Here is a 21,020-nt window from a genome sequence, read left to right as displayed (position 1 = left end):
CAGTTTAATTGCTAAAAAAGCCGAAATAGATAGTAGCTGAATAAAACAAAAGCTAGATGATATTTCAAATATAAATAAGAATTTTTCATTTCACAGAAAGACATCTAATGAACTGAATTATTGTAGATATCCTGTCTTTCACCATACCAAAAAAGATAATTCAGGAAAGCAATTTAAAATAAACTGCATTTTACAGAGAACAGACTTACTGTAATCTGTAATACATGTTTTCAAAAGCATCATTTCGAAGACTGAGAACAAAACAAGAACCTCCAAGGAGGGAATTTCTTCCAGCCTGTCCTCTCATTAAACAGGACAGTTCAGGTGAAGCTCCGTGTCAAAAATATCAGAGCTCAATCAGATGTATATGTAAAAATAATTCAAATGCCTTTGTAGATCAGGTGCTTAAAAAAAATAACCTCTTAAAAACAGTGTTTACCAGCCAAAGCTCTGAAAGTAAGAGTGTGTCATTTAATTAGGACAGGATAGACAAAGTGTAAATTCAGTTTATCTTCGATAATGCCAAATCAGTTTCTGAAACTTAAACAAAAAGCATGGAGAGAAATGTATTCATTATTTTCTCTCAGATGATGTGTAAAGGCCTTCCCATGTATAATCTGGCAAGGTTTCCTATCTTCTTCTATTGAGAAGATGGAGAGTTCACATTAGCAAAATTTGTTTATTTGTTATATAAGCAATTCTGTTTACTGTCTGCACAATTCTATTTTTGAGACACTTGTAGAGAAAAATGCAACTGTGGTATTAGCCTTTTAGCAGAAAGGACTGTAAATGTTGTTGCAGGCAAACAAAATAGCCTTCTATCTTACGGCAAATAACTTCAGATGAAAAGCATCAAGTTCACTTTGTTGATGAAATAAATGTTAGAGAAATAAAAAGGGCTTTTAAGTCCATGGGCTAAAAATCAACCTAAGGACTCACTTGCTGAAATTAAAAATAATAATAATAATTCTCATCAGTTTTTAGAAAGTTTTATGAAACTTGCTAATTAATAGCAAACCTACATGGTGAAAATGAAGAAATTGTACCCAGAACTGCAATCAAGGAGAGGAATGTATTCCTGACATGTTTTGTAGATAAGCAAATACAAAATGTTCTACAGCACCCAGTTTTCATTACTTGCTTACAATGGAATTTTGCTGATAAATGCACGTAATTTCATACATGCATTCTCAGTGGCTCTGTTTGCAACGATCAAGTTGTTTTTCCCATGGCTTAAACCCAGTGTGACATCTTGAATAAATTCATTCTGCAGCAGAAAGCTTTGGTGTGAGTTCTAAAGAAAAAAATCAGTGAGTTTTAAATAACTACAATTTCTTCTGGGGCACAGTATCTATCAATAAAGGGATATTAATAGTATAATAATCCTTCTGAAATATTTTAAATCAGATATTTTAATGCACCCTAATTCAGGATTGGAATGGAAGAGGTTTAGGAGGGGAACTGACAGGAAGAAGTTATTTAATTTAATTTTTTAAACTCATTTACAGGTACGTAGAACAAAAAAGCTGATCACGTAAGTTTTTTCTTTTCTTTTTCTTTTTTTAATTACAGTTTTTCCTCTGCATATTCTGGGATGCTAACACTGTAATTGGTTACATGACCACGTAGGTATTTCTATTGCACAAGCATTCTATCTAAAAATATAGTTCTTTTCATAGTAGCTTTGGAGATATTTGTTAGCTTATATGATGGATTTGCAGAGGGATTTTTGTATGCAGATATAAACACACTTTGAAATTAATTTTCACTACTCTATGTCAGAAAACAAGTTAATGCAATTCATTAGTGTGTGAGCTGCCTAGCCGTAAGCTTGTTAGAATGTCAGCCATGCACCTTTGATTGTGCTTGATTGAATCTAGCAAGGTCTGGCCAAATTAGAATAACAACCTAAAACCATTATTGTTGAGCATTTGCTGATGATACAATCACCGGGTCGCATATGCACTCTACCAAATTTCCATCAAGCTTTTAAAATACTTTTTCTACAATCAGCGTGTTGGGTGCTTTAAAGGTCATGTAAGAAGATAGAGCTTTTTGCATAATTATAAATATGGAAATACACACAGCAATAATCAAGCACTTTTGCCTGGTAAGCTACCAGTAATTGAGCCTCTGTCCAATCCAGCAGTAACAGTTCACAGATTTCTCAATTGTATTTACGTAAATGCAGTGATTAAACACAGGCCTATTACTTATAACCCAAAGATAAGTTCTGTCTAAACAGTATTAAATCCATTGCCTGATGTCTCTCAGTTTGGAAGGATGGAAAGGTCAGATAATCATTTGATGACTGTTGGGAAAAAGGTACCTAAACATTACAATAGCTGCATGAAATGCAAATTCTTTTACAAAATGTCTTTACTTGCTAATATTTGCCAGTGAAGATTAATTACACCCCTCGGATTATCATAAAATGGTAAAAAGGTAATAAAACAAATAGAGGAAGAGGAGGAGGAAAGGGGGGGATGCCCACAAAAAATACTATTTAGCTTTTTTGATCTGTTTTTTTTTTTTTTTTTTCCTGATAAGAAAGGTAAAGCTCTTATTTTAGAAACAAGACTGAAACTTTTACCTGTCTAGAAATTTCACTTTGAATGTGATCAACAGTAAACAATTCACTAATTACTTCTGAAACACTTAGGATGCAATCCTATCGTTCAGTCCATTAAACACAAGTAACAGTAGATCTGCAAACAGTTCTGTCAGATATGAGCTGAGAACTGCAAGAATAGAAGTTTCATTATCAAATATTCTAAAAAAAAAACACAAAAATTTCTAAATGTTATTAAAGCCAACTGACAAAACTCAAAAACATGTTTCATTATCATTTTGTTTTAACATTATAGATTTGCTATCCTGAAAAAGAATCAAAGCAAACTCCTGTTTCCCCCCAGCTTTCCATAGGTCCCCGTCCAGCAGCCCTCCCCCATCAAACCACGGCTGGGGGTTCAAGGCACCCATCTTGTCCAGCAGCTAACACTTCTCCCAGTCCACTGTGTTCAGAATCTCATGAGCTATAAATCCCAGAGAGATCGTCCTGGAAGTGGCACCTACAGTTTCCTGATACGTCCATCAATTAACAAGTTTTGGAAGTTTGTTTCTCGTCATTGTCTCCAAGCTTGCTGTGTTAAGTCTATGTCTTGGCATATTTAGTTTCTGGCTTCTCCATTTTGCTGCAGTCTTCCAGCTGACAGTGTCCCTGACCAGTTAACCTTGCTGGAATGAACATTCCCAAGCTCTCACATACCCCTCATCAATTAGGATGAGTGGTCAGGTTTGGCTCCTATCACTGCCTTCTTTATTACTTGTAGGTCAGCTTTAGGTCCTTGTCCCTCTCTTCTTAACTCCTGTGGTATTGAAAAAGGTCCTTGACCAGATAACTTTACAGGAGCTGTCACTCTCCTTCTACATACCATTACACTCACATTACCCCCAGTAAATTTATTTAGATAGGAAGCATCAGTTACTCTCAGAATCATTACATTTTCCCTCTGCAGTGAGATGCATCATTTCAGACTCCTCACATCTATTGGCCCTGATTGTTCCCTGCTGAGGCACCAGGGTAACAAGCTCTAATGTCGCAGATGAAACAATGAGTCAATAACATATTTTTCTTGTTCCCTCTGACAGGAGACTTATTTCCTGGACCTGGGGCTAATTTCTTAATCTGGACTTGTAGAGTGGACTAAGTAAATAAGAAAGGACAAAAAAACTAAAGACAAAGCATCAAGTAAATTGCTTTAACAGTGACAAAGGGGGATGGGGGTTGAGGTGGGTTTGGTAGCTTGTTCTTGCCTCATATTCTAAGCAATGAACAAATACATTAACATAGTTCCCTAATTCTTATAACTTTGATTAGTTTATTTTAAAACACTTATTTATTACTAAATTAAATGTCTGCAACGTGAGCTCAGGTCCTGACACTCAATTAGCCTCATTTTTTTTAACCAACTTATCACTTTTCCTGTAAATGCTGCCACACCTTTAGCTGTCACCTCCGATTCAGACTGAAAAGGCTCTCTGGTTAGTGTAGCTCAGGAATCACTTTTTATTTCAAATGTTGCCTATATGTTCTACAAGAAGTCTTATACAGACATGGTCTGAGGCCTGTCAGTTGGTTTCAAGTCCTGAGAATGGCTTTCAGATGATTTTATTTACCACTATAGACTTAGCTAGAAAAAAAAAAGAAATCTATTTCAGTCTTTGACTATTTCTGTCTTGTATGATTTGACCTCTTTGATGGTCCTAAATTTTAACTTCTAAATGTTTTCTTTGATGGCAAAGTTCCAAAAAGTTGTATTGTATGATTTATAACTAAGATGAAGTATGATTAAATGAGCTTTTATCTTGCAAGTTACAAAATAACAGTTTGTATCAAATTAATTGGCTGTATTAACTTGTTATTAACTGTTATTAGGAACAATTTGTTATAATTAAATCCATTGCATTCAATTAAATTGCTAGAAATGCACTTGCTTATTCTGTGTGGATCTGTATACGTGGAATAAAAAAAATCATGTAAAATATTGAACTTCGATTTTCAGATGGTTTTTCATCCCAGATAAGCCTGGTTTTATGTTATATTGCATTATATTAATGCAAAATAAAAAAATATATTTAACTGTAAACAAATGTATTTTTTAACAGTAAGAAGATAAAAGCTTCTGCTGCCAAAACTTAAAATTTCTCAGCTACACAAAAGCTGTTGTTACAGTTAGCATGCATTTGGTATTTCATCCTCCTGTACTCAGCTCTGGTGAGGCTGCAGCCTTAGTACTGAGTTCAGTTATGGGCCTCTCACTAACACAGAGACATTGAGGTCCTGGAGCATGTTCAGAGAAGGTCAGTGAAGCTTGTGAGAAGACTGGAGCACAAGTCTTATAAGGAGCAGCTGAGGGGACTGGGATTATAGAGCTTGGAGTAGAGGAGGCTCAGGGGAGACCTTACTGCCCTCTACAACTACCTGAAAGGAGGTTGTAGTGAGGTGGGGGTCAGCCTCTTCTCCTGCAGAACTTGTGATAGGATAAGAGGGAATGGCCTCAAGATGCACCAGAGGAGGTTCAGGTTGAATATTAAGAAAAAATTCTTCTCTGAAAGAGTAGTCAGGTACTGGAATGAGCTGCCCAGTGAGGTGTTCAAGAAATGTGCAGATGTAGCACTAAGGGTTTAATGGGCAATACTGGTGGAGGGTTGATGGTTTGACTAGATGTCCGTAGTAGTTCTTTTCCAAACTTAACAATTCTATGATTCTATTATAAAAGACTGAGTAAGAAACTGACAATCTCTTTAATAACAAACAAACTAAAACAAAAGCACTTTAGATGAAATATTTTGAATAAAAACACTTCCCATTATTCTTTACTTTATGAACGTTAGGTTTGTCATCATTGTACCAGTGTTATTTTCAACATCTTTTTTTCTGAAAAATTGATCAGTGCAAATTTTCTAAGACGTATATGCAAGGAGAAAGTCTACTTTCAGTATTCTCATTTTTCAGAAACTGATTACAAGATCTGAATATTCCAGTATCCTCTGTTCCACCACATATTCCAGTTTCCTCTGTTATCATTTCTCCATTTCCACTATTCCTTCTTTGTCTGCAAAATCTTAGCTTTTGTTGAACAAATAAAGCACTTGTAGAGACTTCAGAATGGGAAAGAGCATTCTGAGAAGTCCAGTAATTCAGAAATAAATTATATTCTGAAAGAGTATATCTATGTAACATTAGCAGCATAACAGCATGATATTTTTTCCTCAAAGAAAGCTTGGCTCTCAAAGTTAAGCTGCTCATTATAACAAGATAAGATTTAACCTAGCATTTTGGAAAAATGCTGAAAGGACTGGGAACATGCACTGTAGATGTGGTGGAACCTTGGGTCATCTCACTGCCACTTCCAGTCCAGGTATATTCTGACTGGCAGTTCAGGCAAAAGCTAAGTTCTAGCCTTTATTCCATGGGCATTCATATGTTCCTTCTCTCTTCTTTGCACAGCAATATGTATTAAGGAAATCACTCAGCTGAAAACAACTGAAAACAACTGAAAACAAAAGTAGTACCTATTTTTAACTGGATCAGTTCTCTCTATATGAGCTCTGGTTACATAGCTAGGAAAGAAAGAAGAGAGAAAGAACAAAGCATCTTACACATGGAAAAAAAAAGTCTCCCTGAGGCCAGAAGTCTGTCTAGTGGGGCTTGGCATTGTCTGGCTTTCACTGAAGTCACATCCAAAAAGACATAAAAGGAGCTCACTCTTTAAAGGTATGCTTTGTTTAGAGCATAAAATAACCAGATTTTGAAAAGGTAACATTTTCAATAATGAAAATGTAGAACTAAGTGTGATAGATTAAATAAAGGGTTTGAAAGTAAATTTATTCTCTGACTTGAACAAATTCTTTGCTACATGCTGTTGGTCCTGAACAAACTTTTCTTTAACGATCTCACAAGGGTCATCTTAGCACTTGCTTCCTACATCAAATCCTGGCTTTTTTTCAGTATTCTCCCAGCCTGTTGCTGCAGACTCTGCAAACTTCAACCTGTCCTTTAGGGAAACAAAGCTTATTTGCTTTCAGAAGAGGAGCAATCTCCCTCCCTCCAAATGACTTGAACTGAAAGTACATTGTGCAGGATAAAGTGGAAAGACAGCTCCCTTCTCACTAAGTAGAAGTGTTCCAGTGTACAGTATTCTCACAGCATCATCTGAATAAACAAGCCAGGTAGATTGCTTGTCCAACTCTCTCTGTATTCCTCTATTTTTTCAGGGAGAAAAAAGATGGCTAGCATCATGTCTCACATACTCATGCTACCTCCTCAGTACAATTATTTTTATAAAACTTCTATGGCATATTTCTGGATACAATGTGCAGTGCCTAACAGCACTTTCCTCCGAGCACAGAACTGGCTAATAAATTTTGTTTCTCCATACTCTGTGATATCACTCAAGTAGCAAAGCTTGAGATTTGCAGGGAAAGCATACCTAGCAGGTGAAAAAAATAAGAGAAAAGACACTTAAGGAAGAGTGAATTGGAGGTGTCTGCCACTGTGCACACAGTTGATGCTACATGACTAAGAGACACGGGGTTAGCAGGGCCCAAAGGGAATACTTATGCATCTTTTTTTCCAGTCTTTCAGAGAAGTATTGGATGGGGCTTGCCAGCTGGAATCGTTTGGATATATAAATTCCTCAGCAGTAGTTTTACGTTTTAGGTTTTAGGTATTTATGGGTTTAGGTAGAGATCACCATAGCGGGATCTATCTCAGAAAGATATTTAAGAACTGGAGGAGTTTGATTTAAATGAAGCTTATAGCTTTCCGAACAAAATTCTGACATAGATGAGATAAAAATCCTTGGTGGTCAAATGAGTGACCCCTTCTAGCCCACAGCTCCAAATCCAAGAAATGTTCAACATTTTATCTTAGGTAAAAGCAGTAGCTTGTGATATCATATTCTGCATTCAATGATTATCCATGGAGAGAAAAAGTTTTATCAATTATCCTTAAATGTTACACTGGTTTTTTGTGTTGTTTTGTTTTGCTTTTTTTTTTTTTTTCCTAAGTTCCCTTTGTGATATTTGATGTATATGCTCTTATTTCCATAATATGTACATAGAATCAAAGAATTGATTTGGGTTGCAAGGGACCTTTAAGATACCTAGTTCCAACCCCCTGCTATAGGCAGAAATACATTCCTCTAGACCAGGTTGCTCAAAGCCCCATTCAGCTTGGTCTTGAATGCTTCCAGAAAGGGGGCATTCACAACCTCACCAAGCATCCTCTTCCTGTGTCTCACTGCCCTCATAGTATTGTGTGTGTGTGTATATATATACAATTATATATTCTATAAAATATATTGGCACCATATGCGAGAAAATGAGAACTTAAAATCATTACATTTGCTTAGGAAGACAAAGGGCAGAGCACTTCTAGGTATATAAGAAGCTACTGGAGTCTATGTATTATGCATGTTTTCTAAATAACTAGAATTATTCAAATAGAGGATACTATTATATTATTTTTATAAGTTATTTCAAATGTATAAAAGATGTCAATCAATGTCAAAATTACTCTATTTTGAAAATTATCAATTTGGTTATCAATTAATTTGGGCTTTTCTGAGAATGAGCAGTCTGGGAAATTAATAGCTTGAAGAATGGAGTTGAGTTACTGTATTGATCACATCCAATAAAATAGGATTTAAATGTGCTTAAGCAGAGAACAACTTAAGGATACGTCCTGAGGATAAGCCTCTGGCAAATAAATAAATTGTTCAGAAAGTATCTCTGAAATACAGGGAGTTTAGTAATATGAAGTAACCAATAAGAGAGGGCATGTTGTTTCTTTTTCTTCTGAAAAGAACAGTAGTAATAAGGGAAAAGAAAATTATTTTCAGAACCTACAAATAAAAATACAGTTTTGTTTTTAATGATAACGAAACTTCAAAGAAGAAATGATGGCTTTGATAAAGTAGCTCCACTAAAGTAGAAAAGCAAACAACAGAAAATAAAAACAAACAAAAAAAAAACCCCAAATCCTAAAAACTAATACGTAAAAACGCCAGAGATTAGTAGAAGATAAATAATTTGATGCGATGTACAAAAACTCTAATTCCTGGAATTTGTACTCAAAAATAATCTTCAGCAAAAAAACCCAAAAAACAACAATGCTTACAAAGCAAACTGGACAGGTAAAATTTCACTGCACACCTATTGCTTTCCTTAATATTTCTTCAGCAACAGAAATCATCAGTGCAGTCTCAGCATTCAACCTATGCATAGACCACTTTGCTTATCTAAGTTTCTTATTCTTTAATTGTTCTGATATTTTTAGAGAGATTTTGTATTTGTATATACATTGTAACTAATCTCCAGCATCTAAGAATCATTTTTTTTCCGTAACTTATTAAAAAAGGAGGATTAGGTTCTTGGCCAAAAAAGGAGTATAAATATTTTTGATTGAACGTTTATTCTTAAGAAGCACCATCATTTATTCTGAACACTTAACCTCCAAGTAGAAAGGTACTTTAAGCTACATTTAAATTATCAAGTATTTATGAGATAAAGTAATGAATAAAATTAGTCACAAGAGGGAATGTTATTTGCCCAACTTCCCTCCTGCTTATCTGTGAAAGGATTAAAATTAAATTAGTTCACTTAATATACTGCTCAGGTTTGTAGAATGAACTGGAAAAATACATAAACAGATATTCCGACTACTAATATTATTTCAAAACTTTCCTTGTTTAGAGGTTTCTGATTCATAGTTGTTTTAATCTCACAGTTCATAAATCAGAATCTTCTTTGATTCTCTTGATTCAAACAAACTTTGCCTGATAGTGATGGGACTATGGGGAATGGCTTTAAATAAAGATGAGAGATTTAGATTAGATGTTAGGAAGAAATTAGGGAAATAGAAATAGGAAAAATAGAAATAGGAAGAAATAGGAACACAGTGATGAGATGCTGGCACAGACTGCTCAGAGAAGCTGTGGATGCCTCATCCCTGGAGGCATTCAAGTCCGGGTTGGATGGAGTCCAGGGCAGTCTGATCTAGTGGGTGGCAACCCTAGCCACAGCAGAGGGGTTGGAACTGTATGATCTTTATGGTCCCTTCCAACTTAAGCAATCCAACTGCAATCACTGTGTTTATATTTTTCACCTTATAAACTCAGATTTTGATCTAGGTATTGGCATTTCAAAAATTTGTTCATCTCCACATTTACATCTCTCAGGGAGGTTGTGGATGCCCCATTCCTAGAGATGTTCAAGGCCAGATTGGATGGGGCCCTGGGCAACCTGGTCTAGTATTAAATGGGAGGTTGGTGGCCCTGCACGTGGCAGGGGAGTTGGAGATTCATGATCCTCAAGGTCCCTTTCAACCCAAGCCATTCTGTGATTCTGTGATCTTAACTATACTCTCAATTCAGCTTTTTTTTTTTTTCTCTCTCCCATTGATTTAGCCTCTTTGCAATGAATACTGGACAACGGGGAGTAGATGTTATCTCATTAGGCATCAAGAAACTGTGAAATTTAGAAAACATTAAATCTCATTCTCTTACCAGTTAATAAATCACACAAAAACTGGAATAAATATATTACGCTAGATTTTTCCCAAGTAAGATCAGTAAGCTAGGAAAAAAATTAGAAATTATTTCATATTTCATATACCCTAGTTTTTCCTTAGGTACTTTAGGAGGGCCTTCAAATCCAAGGCCAAAACTGTGAGTATTTTAGTATCCTCTCAGTGGCCAGTTTAGATGTCCAAAAAGTTCTTAAACCTTTTACGTCAGTAATAAATACAAATAAAGCTCAACTCTGTGCTTCATTAACTGTCCTGCAGCTAATGCAAGTACACTGATGGCTTCTATGTGAGAGGCCAAGAAAATGAAGAGCATGAAATTATCTTATACCAAGAATCATAGAATCACCAAGATTGAAAAAGACCAACAAGATCATCCAGTCAAACCGTCCGCCTATCACCAATAGTTCTCACTAAACCACGTCCCTCAACACAATGTCTAAACGTTCCTTCAGCATCTTCAGGGTCAGTGAATCCACCACCTCCCTGGGCAGACCATTCCAGTGCCTGACCATTCTTTTGGAGAGGCAGTATTTCCTAATGTCCAGCCTGAATCTCCCCTTGTGCAAATTGAGGTCATTCCCTCTAGTCCTATCACTGGCTACATGAGAGAAGAGGCTGACACTCAGCTCACTACAATCTTCCTTCAGATAGCTAGAGAGAGTGATAAGGTCTCCCCTGAGCATCCACTTCGCCAGACTAAACAGTCCCAGTTCGCACAGCTGCACCTCTTAAGGCCTGTGCTCCAGAGCTCACTAGCTTCATTGCTCTAGACATACTCCAGGGCCTCAACGCCCTTCTTGTATGCCTTGCAGCATTAACACACTTCTAGTATTAACAGCCATTGCTTTTAATAAATTATAGCTTACACTTGTCAGTCAGTTGAAGAGGTGGCCAATTAAGTATGTTTCCATTAAGTATACTGCATTTACATAGTACATGAAACAGCAGCTGGATGATCTCTTCACCTATATATTGTTATGTTGGAATCAAGGTAAAATAATGGCATCTTTGAGATAATAAAAAAAGTAGGAACTTAGTATAAGAAAATCCAGAGAGATATCCACTGATCAACATACTATGAAAGAGATATCTCTATCACTTTCTGCAGTTTTTTTCTACAAATTTTATTTATTATCCACGTATTTCAACAGCTCAGAAGCCCTAGGGAAAATCTGGGCTTTGTTGCATATTCTGAAAGGTAACAAATACAGCATATTTTGCACCATATGGGTTATTTCAGGACTTCACAAAAGCTATCAACAAACAAGTAAAGTACAAGCTCCAGAGAGAGCATATGTTGCATTACGGCATGATTAGAAAGACCTTATCCTGACTAGAAGAATAAGAAAACATCTTCATCTCAAAACCAAAGACAATCAATCCCCCAAAGCCCTAAAGATAATTAGTGAAAATTTCAAATTATGAACATCATGAGAAAAATGCACCCTTTTCATATGATGTCTAGGCTGATGCAGCACCTAGACCAGTTTTCTAATCTTAATGGTCAATTAAAAAAAGAAATACAAATGTGATAGACTCATTTTAAAGAAAAGAAGTTCCATTGGTGACATCTACTGCATAATCAATTCATAAACTGCTAGATTTGTTAAAGTCACTGCCAACTGTGATTTGAGATAAAAAGTAAATTTAATTTAACCAAGGATGTTATGATGCTATTATTATCAGTATGGAAATGGTTATTCTTCCAATGCAGTATCATAAACCAAGAAAGGGACAAATTTCTTATATTGCAACTGCAGCATCTCCTGTTTCTGCAATTCATGATACTTTATCAGTTTGTGTAGACGCCAAATATCAAAGAAGATAAATACTAAGGCGTTAAAGGCAGTTTCACAATGGCTGGAATAAGAAGACTGTGGTAGAACATTCTGTGTTGCTACTAAGGTAAATTCATATTCACAGTTAGAACAAACATGTAAGCTTCTTTCCAATGCTCAAGACTTTTTAACACCTTCTTCCCTCTACAAGGCCTGCAAAAAATCTAAGCCCTGCGGGATATTGTCCATATCCAGACTTTCACTATTGCATTATCAGCTCACTTGTAACAAAACCCAGACAATCAGATGTGGGTAAAATAGGCAGAATGATTTTCATTAAAAGAAGACTTAGTGAACAACCACGCTATCTTGCATATAAATACAGGGCTCTTGGGCACTGCTCCGAGGCACATGCTCCATTTTGCAGCCAATACTACAAACTAATTTGGGGCAATATCATATCTGAAATTATCAATCTTTCCAAGATCTGTGATGAAAATCCTGTCCTCTTACTGCATCCATTTTTTTTCAGTTGTTACAGTTGAGCCACAACATTCTATCATCATGAGAAATTTATTTCAGAAATGCTGCTATTTTACTTTCAGCATGAATGTCCTGGTGAACTATGAGGACGGGATAGAGAGCAGTGCCTCACAGTAATATGCATGTCTATTTGCAAACATTAAAAGGTGCAACATTGCTGGTGTGAACAAAAGTAATGATCTCTGTGGGAAATTTGTCCTTTTCTTCATCTATGATGTAAAATACTTTCCTGTAAGCAGAAAAGGAAGATATCATCACTGATTTTCATCATGCTTCAACTTGTATTACACAATCCTACTTCTATTTGTTTTGTTAAATTTGACACTATAAAGGCAGCATACTGTTTGCAGATGGCTTATCTTCAGTAACTGAAATGTGATGCGTTTAGCAAATTTGCCAAAAATCTTTCAGCTCCACATCAAAGGTGCTCCAAACAATTAGTGATACTTAAGAAGAAGAATGAAAAGTTTATTTCAATGAAATAGTACCGGACCATCATTATGCTTTTTTTTTTTTTTTTTTTTTTTTTTTTTTTAAATTACCCACGATGTTTGTTCATAATTCTTAACATCTGCAAAACAAAGAATATCCTAGCCTGTGCTTATACAGTGTGGTATAGTATTCAGCAAGTCCTGCATTCCCATCCTGGCTTTGCCAACTTCCTAGATACAGTTATTCCAAACTTATCTCACTGCAAGTCAGTTCTGTGATGATTAAATTATGTTTGCAAAGCTCTAGACAGCCACTGAATAAGCTACTGCAATGTTTCACCACAGTTGTTTTAATTTTTATTTTGCCTCATTATACCACAGTTAATTAAACTAAATGTTAATTTCATGAAACCAAATAGTGAACATTTCAAGAATGATTATATCAAATCTAGTTGTCAACGCATTTTTGTTAACAGAAAGGATATAAAGCAATGAGTAATTTTCAGTACAGAATATACTTTTGCTTAACTCAAGCACATGTGAAGATGCACTTTATGAAATCAAGATGATGCAGCTTCTAACCAAATCCTTCTGACATTTGTACCATTAGGATTTTAAATCCTAAAAAAATTTCAAAATCTATTTCTAGTCAATTAGAGAGGCTGGACTGATTGCCAACAACTACTCGCTACATATTATGAATCCTATTAATGTTATGCATTCCCCTTCTCTTTCAACAGCAAAAATCAGTTTGCCTCATCTTACCTGAACAATCCTTAATATTCATCGTTCACTGTCAATGAAATAACTTTTTAGACACACTGGAAATAGAAACGGGGATGTTTTTACCCCAGGCTATTGATATGCATTTTAGTTTGAATATTCAAGTTCTTTCCTTCTCAGGGAAGTCGGAGAAAAAAAATATCACAAAACAGGTGCATTTACACTATGGTAGTTAATGCAGCCCTGTTTTTCAAGAATTGCTACATCAAATGTTTCTATTAGTTACATTTTTGTTGTTGGAAATTCAGATTTTTCCTGGACTTAGTAAGCATCTTGGACTTTCTGCACAGTATCTTTTCTCTTGATTTGTAATTTTAGCTTTGGCACACGATAATGATGAAAATAAATATATTTTCTTTCAGCACATCAGTGAAGTAATTAGCACTGTCCAACTATTTGAAATATTCTTTCCAAGGAAGAGTTGTATTCCACACTGCCAGAAAATAATTTCACTGCACACATTCACATACTACTCATAGATAATGAGATAAAATGTCATTGTCCAACTTAGACAATCTCTGAGGCAATTATAAACACAGACAACAATGAAATATAACACTTACCTAATCTGCACTTTATACCACTGTCCATCATCCACTCTAGCAGGAGTTGTGATGTTTTTGACTTGTGTTGCTTTACCACACACAAACTGGTACTACAGAGTGGGAAAAAATGCTTTTATTACATTATTTGTAATAACTAGAGAGCTAGTGGCCTAGAAACTTTGATTTAAAAATAATAAATGGTTTCATGAAAACCTGAAGGACATCATGCAAATCAAGAAAAACTAATGCTTTATTAAAGATCTAGATCAGGAGTATATCACATCAGAAATACACAAGCACACGAAAATGTTTGCTAGCCTGCATGAAAATGCTTTTATCTTTGTGTACTGTACAATCAGATTGTATTATTATTATTATGGACCTGATTTGCAAAGAACTTGACCATCTGCACCACAGTCGAAACTAGCATTGACCATGAGTAAATTTTACTTACCGTTTTACGGCCTCCTTATACTTCCAAACACGTAATGTAGCATGCAAGCTTGAGCATTTAGGAACACCATTTAATTTCCTACACTAATGTGAACAAGCACTTGATTTCATGGTTTGTCTACTTATAATTGGAGCTTGATTGTGAGCTTAGAACCTCTTGTTCATTGGGCTTTAAATCTACGTTCAATTGAACAGTTTTGTGAATGATTAAGTGAATTCAATTAGTTTTAACATGGCACACTGGGAACTCTGAATAGATTTTTGTCAATTAAAGCACTTTCATATTTTATGGTGCTTACGATATGTTAGGAAAATATTTTTCTGCATCATTACTTTACTATGAACAAGTAAGATGGACTTAAATCCATCTACATTTTCTAAGCCTTGAATAACATCCTGTCCAAAATAACCTTGTTTATCTCAGATTAAGATAATCACTATATAATAAAACATGGTAAACAACAATATAAAAAAATAAAGTAAAAGGTTATTTTTAATTATTTTCCCTTTCACCTGCAGTTTATATACCTTTTTATAATCATGTTCTTTAAAACATGAAAATCAATAGGATACGAATACTCATTTCACTATCCTTGCAAAACACTCATTTCTCTATCTTTGCAGAAGAATATAATAGCTTTTGGAAGTTTTTAACAGTAAAAAGTAAGATGCATTATGAGAAAAGAAACCATTCTTTTAATATCTTAAATCTTCTTACATCTCTTCACAAATACAAAATGATGTCCTCCTCAGAAAAGAAAGAATGATTTGCCAAAAGTAAAGATAACATAGTAAAGATAACATAGACTTCATTCCTTACTGCGTATACACAAATGTATTTCAATCTAGTTTTTTCACACCAGTCAAGCAAATAGGTTTTATGGATACTTTGGAACTATCAATTATCATGACAAATCAAGTAAGAGGTTTCTACTCATACCCATGTAGTAAGAAAGATTTGCTCTCTTCCCTTACACATTTTTAATGACAAAATTCATTCAGTTCCACAGCCTTTTTCTTTACGACATTTTTAATGAACATACGAGGAGATTAAAGAGGTTTAGACTTTGCATGTAAGAAGGAATATCTAGAAAAATCTGATTATGTTTTTTTTTTTTGTTTTTAAATGTTATGTTTTCTGATAGATTTTGCCCTTATAACTACTATTCAGTTTAATCAAAAACCACTTGTTATGAGACATATACTCACATCCCATGAGACATCATTCTGAGAAGTTTGACAAATATTTTCCTTAAAATACTGAATATAGCACAATTTTCTACAGTAAAAAAACAGAATAGATATACTAAAATGATTACAGATCCCAAATTTTACTTTCTTCCCCTTTAGCAGAATATTTTGGTGCCTTACCTGTAAGATGCCATGTCTGATAAAAAGCTGAATTAAAAACTGTCCTATTGATTCCGAGCTCTCTTCAATATATAGGAGTAGTCCATCAGGTTTATAGGTCTTAAATTCCAAGTGGATGAAGTTTTGCACATTTAAATGCAAGCCTTGAAATTCCAGGTAAGAATCGCCATAATAGTGAGCATAACTAAAATCTGTAAATGGAATTTTGAGAGAGATAAATAAGAGGATACATTTTTCGTCTATGCATTCTTACTGCATTCTTATTCTGCTAATAGCAAAGATATTATTCTGCCAGTAGCAAAAATAAAGGATACTCTCTTACATCTACCAAACCAACACATAAGAATAAAAAAAATGATATTAGTTTTATTCCTTCGAAGACTAACGCTAACAATATGTAAAAACTGAACACAAAGGTTTATGATAAACCAGCCAACTAGGATCAATGCCTGAAAGGAAAGGCTCTGAAGCTGATGGCACTTGGAAAATACTTGCAGCAAAGAAACATGTTCTCAAGCAAATCTTTGGCTCTTGCTTAAGACAAAAGTAGTTTTCTCAAAGTTAGGAATTCACATAGTTTTCGGTGAAAGAAGCAAGGAGTCATCTTTCTTTCCCTTCCTCCCTCCCTTTCTCTTCATTCCATAATGTCTTCTATTTTCTTCCTCTTTTCCTTTTCATTTTCCTTCCCTTTCACATTTTGTGTTTCTACAAGAACAGTATTCAACGTGCACATATATTCATGAACAAATTCACACGCTTATGAGATTAGCTTTGTACCTCCCAGTATTTACACTGACTCCTGAATCAGTACATCCATCTTCTCTTAATTAAAAACATGTTCTCTTCCACACGTGACACAAAAGAAATTTAGTTTTGTTGTAATCAAACTATGATATTTTGAATTTTTTACAAGTAAGAATAAGTCTCACTTCCAGAATCACACAGAATTACTTGCTTAAACAACTTTGTAAGACTGTTATAAATTTAAAGAAATAACAACTTACCCATCCTGCCAAAAATAAAAAAATAAAAAAAGTCAGTAAAAACAATATGAACTAGATAAAACACACTGCATGCAGTAAGTAAATTTTGTTATTTTGCCTGGCTAATATCTCTCTGAATTGTGAACAGTGAATATGAGTATCTCTGAAGACTACAAATCCCATTTATGTTTTCTAAAATAGACTGAATTTTAATTTTTTGGACACTGATTTCAACAGCAAACAATATGTTTAAATTGTGAGCACCAATGAATTACACACTATGCAAATATAGCCCTCCTTTGAAGTTATGCTGAATTTTATCTTTTCATGCCTTTTCAGAAAGCCATTTATAAATTTGTGTTCAGAGTCACTGTAGTCAAACATTCAACAAAGCTCTTCAAAAATTCCAAGAGGTGAAGAACAAATAGCAAAAAAACACTGATATATGTACACTATATATTCCACACTGTAAAAGAAACAGAAAACTTCAAACAATACCAGTTGATAATCAGTGATATAAAAAAAGATGTGCTCATAATTTTAGATGCATATAGATTTTACATTTCTGTTTTGAAATACCAGCCTTTATCTGTAAAGTTCAGGAGACTCAAAATTGATCAATTTCCTCCATTTTACAGACAGGATTATCACTCTATAAAAAGAGCAGACACAGCTTTAGAGGATTACCAATCCCCACCCGTTTTGTTTGCCTTCTCAATTTCTAAATCATTCCCTCATTCCATTTGCCCTAACCTGCCCCTGTGCGTGGTTTTGCTCCTCCTACAGCACCATGCAGCTACCTACACATCCCTGAGACACTGATATCAAACCTGCTTGACTCCACTTAAGAGATATGTTCAGCGCATAATTAAGAAAATTTGTGCAAATAGGTCAAAGTGTTGTATTTTCTCCGATGCTGTGCAGATGCAAGGCATCTGATCACTAGAAAGGAAATTAAAGTCTCTATACCGTGCAAAGAAAAAAAGGCAGGGGGAGAGCAAAGGCATTTACTAATGCTTCCTAAATTTATATTGTAAGTGGTAACTGTGCCCAGAACAGGATCTCTAAATTTCTAAATTTCAAGAAAAATCAAATAAACCAAAGCTAGTGGTTTCTACGTTCAGCTTTCTACGATAATTACAGTAAGCATACAGATACTGCAGAAAAAAATTATACTTCATTCTCCCTGAGGTTCACGCTTATTTATCTTCCTAAGATCCCAAGTAATGCTGCGTTGCAAAGTAATACATTACATTATTCAATGGACCTAGTGACAGTTTACCTTCTGATTGGAAATATGTTTATGCTGCATGCTGCAACAAAGGAAGCTTTTTAAAGGAAACAGTTCAGTAGTTAAATTATTGAAACAGTGCTTTGTGTCCATGAAATTGAAAGAGTTAATGAAAGAAAGCATGTAATTTGTTTTGCAGACTCCAGTTTTTGTGAGACCAACCAAACGTGCTACTTGAATCACAAATGGCTCCATAGCCTCACATAATAGCTATTAACTAAATCTACCCCTGGGGTTTTACCTATAAGGATTTTTACATTATTTTTAACAATGCATAATTTCCTTTCATAGAACAGAAGCTTTGCTTATAATCCTTCTGCCACACTTATAAAAGCAGCTTATCCATTTGACCTCCAGAATTGTCTTTCCAGATTGCTATTTGTCCTAAAGCAGAGGAGGGCTCATCACCCAATCCTAGCAAAGAAAAAAAAAAAAAAAAAAGGAAAGAAATTGAAACTGTATTTTATCTTTCACTCTGAATGTCTAATACTTGCTTTTTCCTAAAAAACAGGAAAACCCTTTGGCTGACAAAATCCTTTCAGCTGTAGCTTGTTCCCCTGCGTACATACAGTTCTCCACTTGAATTCTTATTAATTTCAGAATGTTAAAAGGTTTGAGACCTAACCATGCCGTAAGCATCTACACAGACAGTTCTGCAGCCTTGTTGACTGGCAACCTTCATTAATTCTTGCCAGTATCAACTGGATTTCCTCAGTTCCACTGAGCTTTGGCTGCCTAAGCTTCAAAACCAAGAGCTTCAAATTTAAAACCCAAGCTAGACAAGTGTAAATTTTTTTCTTTTTTTAAAGGCAGTAAAAGATGATCAAAAATTTTGATATGCTCATTAGCCTGTCCAAATGGATTATGGAACTTCTGTCTTTGGATATTCCTCTGTCTAATGCATTCTCTGCAATTTGCAAGGATTCAGTTATACAGAAGATTCCAATAAATGTTTTTCTTCTTTCTACTACTGTTTTGTAATGTTTCACATTAAACTCCCTGTCAAGCTATTGCTTCTTCCCTTTTTTATGGACTCATCTTCTACATAATTCACTGTTCTTTTAATCAGAAATACCTTACAACAAGCAAAGAGAAGGCATCATTGCCTATTGGAGAGACTCTCTCGTGAAAAATATTAACAATTTTCTATTTGGAAATTTTATCTATTTTTGATAAAGAATGAAAAGATCTCTTAGAACAGTGTATAACCACTGCCATGAGAAAGGTATGTTCATTGAAAACAAGGAAATGAGAGGTGACAATTTTTTAGAAAAGTGAAAACGCTTGCACGGATTGCTTCACTGGACTAGATATAGAATCACGTTGCCCCAGTGTGTAGAGGTGAAATCAGAAAGGCAAAAGCCCAGCTTGAATTTAACCTAGCCGCTGGGGTGAAAAGGAATAAGAAACTCTTTTATAAATACATTAACAGTAAGAGGAGGACAAAGGAGAATATCCACTCTTTGCTGGATGAGGCTGGGAATGTGACCACTGAGGATAAGGAAAAGGCAGAGGTTCTGAATGCCTTCTTTACGTCTGTCTTTAAAAGTCAGACCAGTTATCCTCAGGATACTCCTCTCTCTGACCTGGTAATCTCGGCTGGGGAGCACACTAACCCCCCTGTGATTCTGGAAGAAACAGTCAGAGACCTACTGCTCCAACTGGACTGTCACAAGTCGATGAGGCCAGATGAGATCCACCCGAGAGTGCTGAAGGAAATGGCGGAAGTGATAGCCGAGCCGCTTTCCATCATCTGTCAGCGCTCCTTGTTGACTGGTGAGGTCCCAGAAGACTGGAGGCTTGCCAATGTGACTCCCATTTTCAAGAAAGGTTGTAAGGAGGATCTGGGGAACTACAGGCCTGTTAGCCTGACCTCGGTGCCAGGGAAGGTTATGGAGCAGATTGTCTTGAGGGAGATCATGCGGCATGTGCGGGGTGACCGGGGGATCAGGCCTAGCCAGTATGGGTTCATGAAGGGCAGGTCCTGTTTGACCAACCTGAACTCCTTCTACGATCTAGTGACCCATCTGGTGGATGAGGGAAAGGCTGTTGATGTGGTCTACCTAGACTTCAGCAAAGCCTTTGACACTGTCTCCCACAGCATTCTCCTGCAGAAGCTGGCAGCCCGAGGCTTGGATGGGTACACTCTTGGCTGGGTGAGGAGCTGGCTGGAGGGCCGGGCACAGAGAGTGGTGGTGAATGGAGTCAAATCCAGCTGGCGACCGGTCGTGAGTGGTGTTCCCCAGGGGTCGGTGCTGGGGCCTGTCCTCTTCAATATCTTTATAGATGACCTCGATGAGGGCATCGAGTGCACCCTCAGTAAATTCGCAGATGACACCAAATTGGCTGGAAGTGTGGATCTGCCTGGGGGTAGCGAGGCCCTACAGAGGGATCTGGACAGGCTGGAGAGCTGGGCTGAAGCCAATGGGATGAGTTTCAACAAGGCCAAATGCCGGGTCCTGCACTTCGGCTGCAACAACCCCAGGCGACGCTACAGGCTTGGGGTGGTGTGGCTGGAGGACTGCGTAGAGGAAATGGACCTGGGGGTATTGATTGATGCTCAGCTGAACATGAGCCGACAGTGTGCCCAGGTGGCCAAGAAGGCCAATGGCATCCTGGCTTGCATCAGAAACAGTGTTGCAAGCAGGAGCAGAGAGGTGATTGTTCCCCTATATTCAGCACTAGTGAGGCCGCACCTCGAGTACTGTGTCCAGTTTTGGGCCCCTCGCTGCAAGAAAGATATTGA

The 21,020-nt window shown here is 36.2% G+C and overlaps 1 protein-coding gene across 1 annotated transcript in view; it reads right to left on the bottom strand.

The window, feature by feature from the left end:
* The window catches only part of EYS (eyes shut homolog), a gene marked incomplete at both ends in the record, with an annotated part of 656,806 nt that overhangs the window by 256,156 nt on the left and 379,630 nt on the right, over positions 1-21,020 (bottom strand). Inside the window, 2 exons of the mRNA XM_079532608.1 lie at positions 14,195-14,286; positions 16,001-16,191. Of these exons, the coding sequence (XP_079388734.1) occupies positions 14,195-14,286; positions 16,001-16,191 (283 nt within the window). The remainder of the gene's footprint in view (positions 1-14,194; positions 14,287-16,000; positions 16,192-21,020) is intronic.

This window comes from Tetrao urogallus (genome assembly GCF_951394365.1).
Source record: "Tetrao urogallus genome assembly, chromosome: 2".
In the NCBI taxonomy this organism is placed as follows: Eukaryota; Metazoa; Chordata; class Aves; order Galliformes; family Phasianidae; genus Tetrao; species Tetrao urogallus.
The sequence above is the reverse complement of the archived record's forward strand: the minus strand, read 5'-3'. Positions and strand labels throughout refer to the sequence as shown.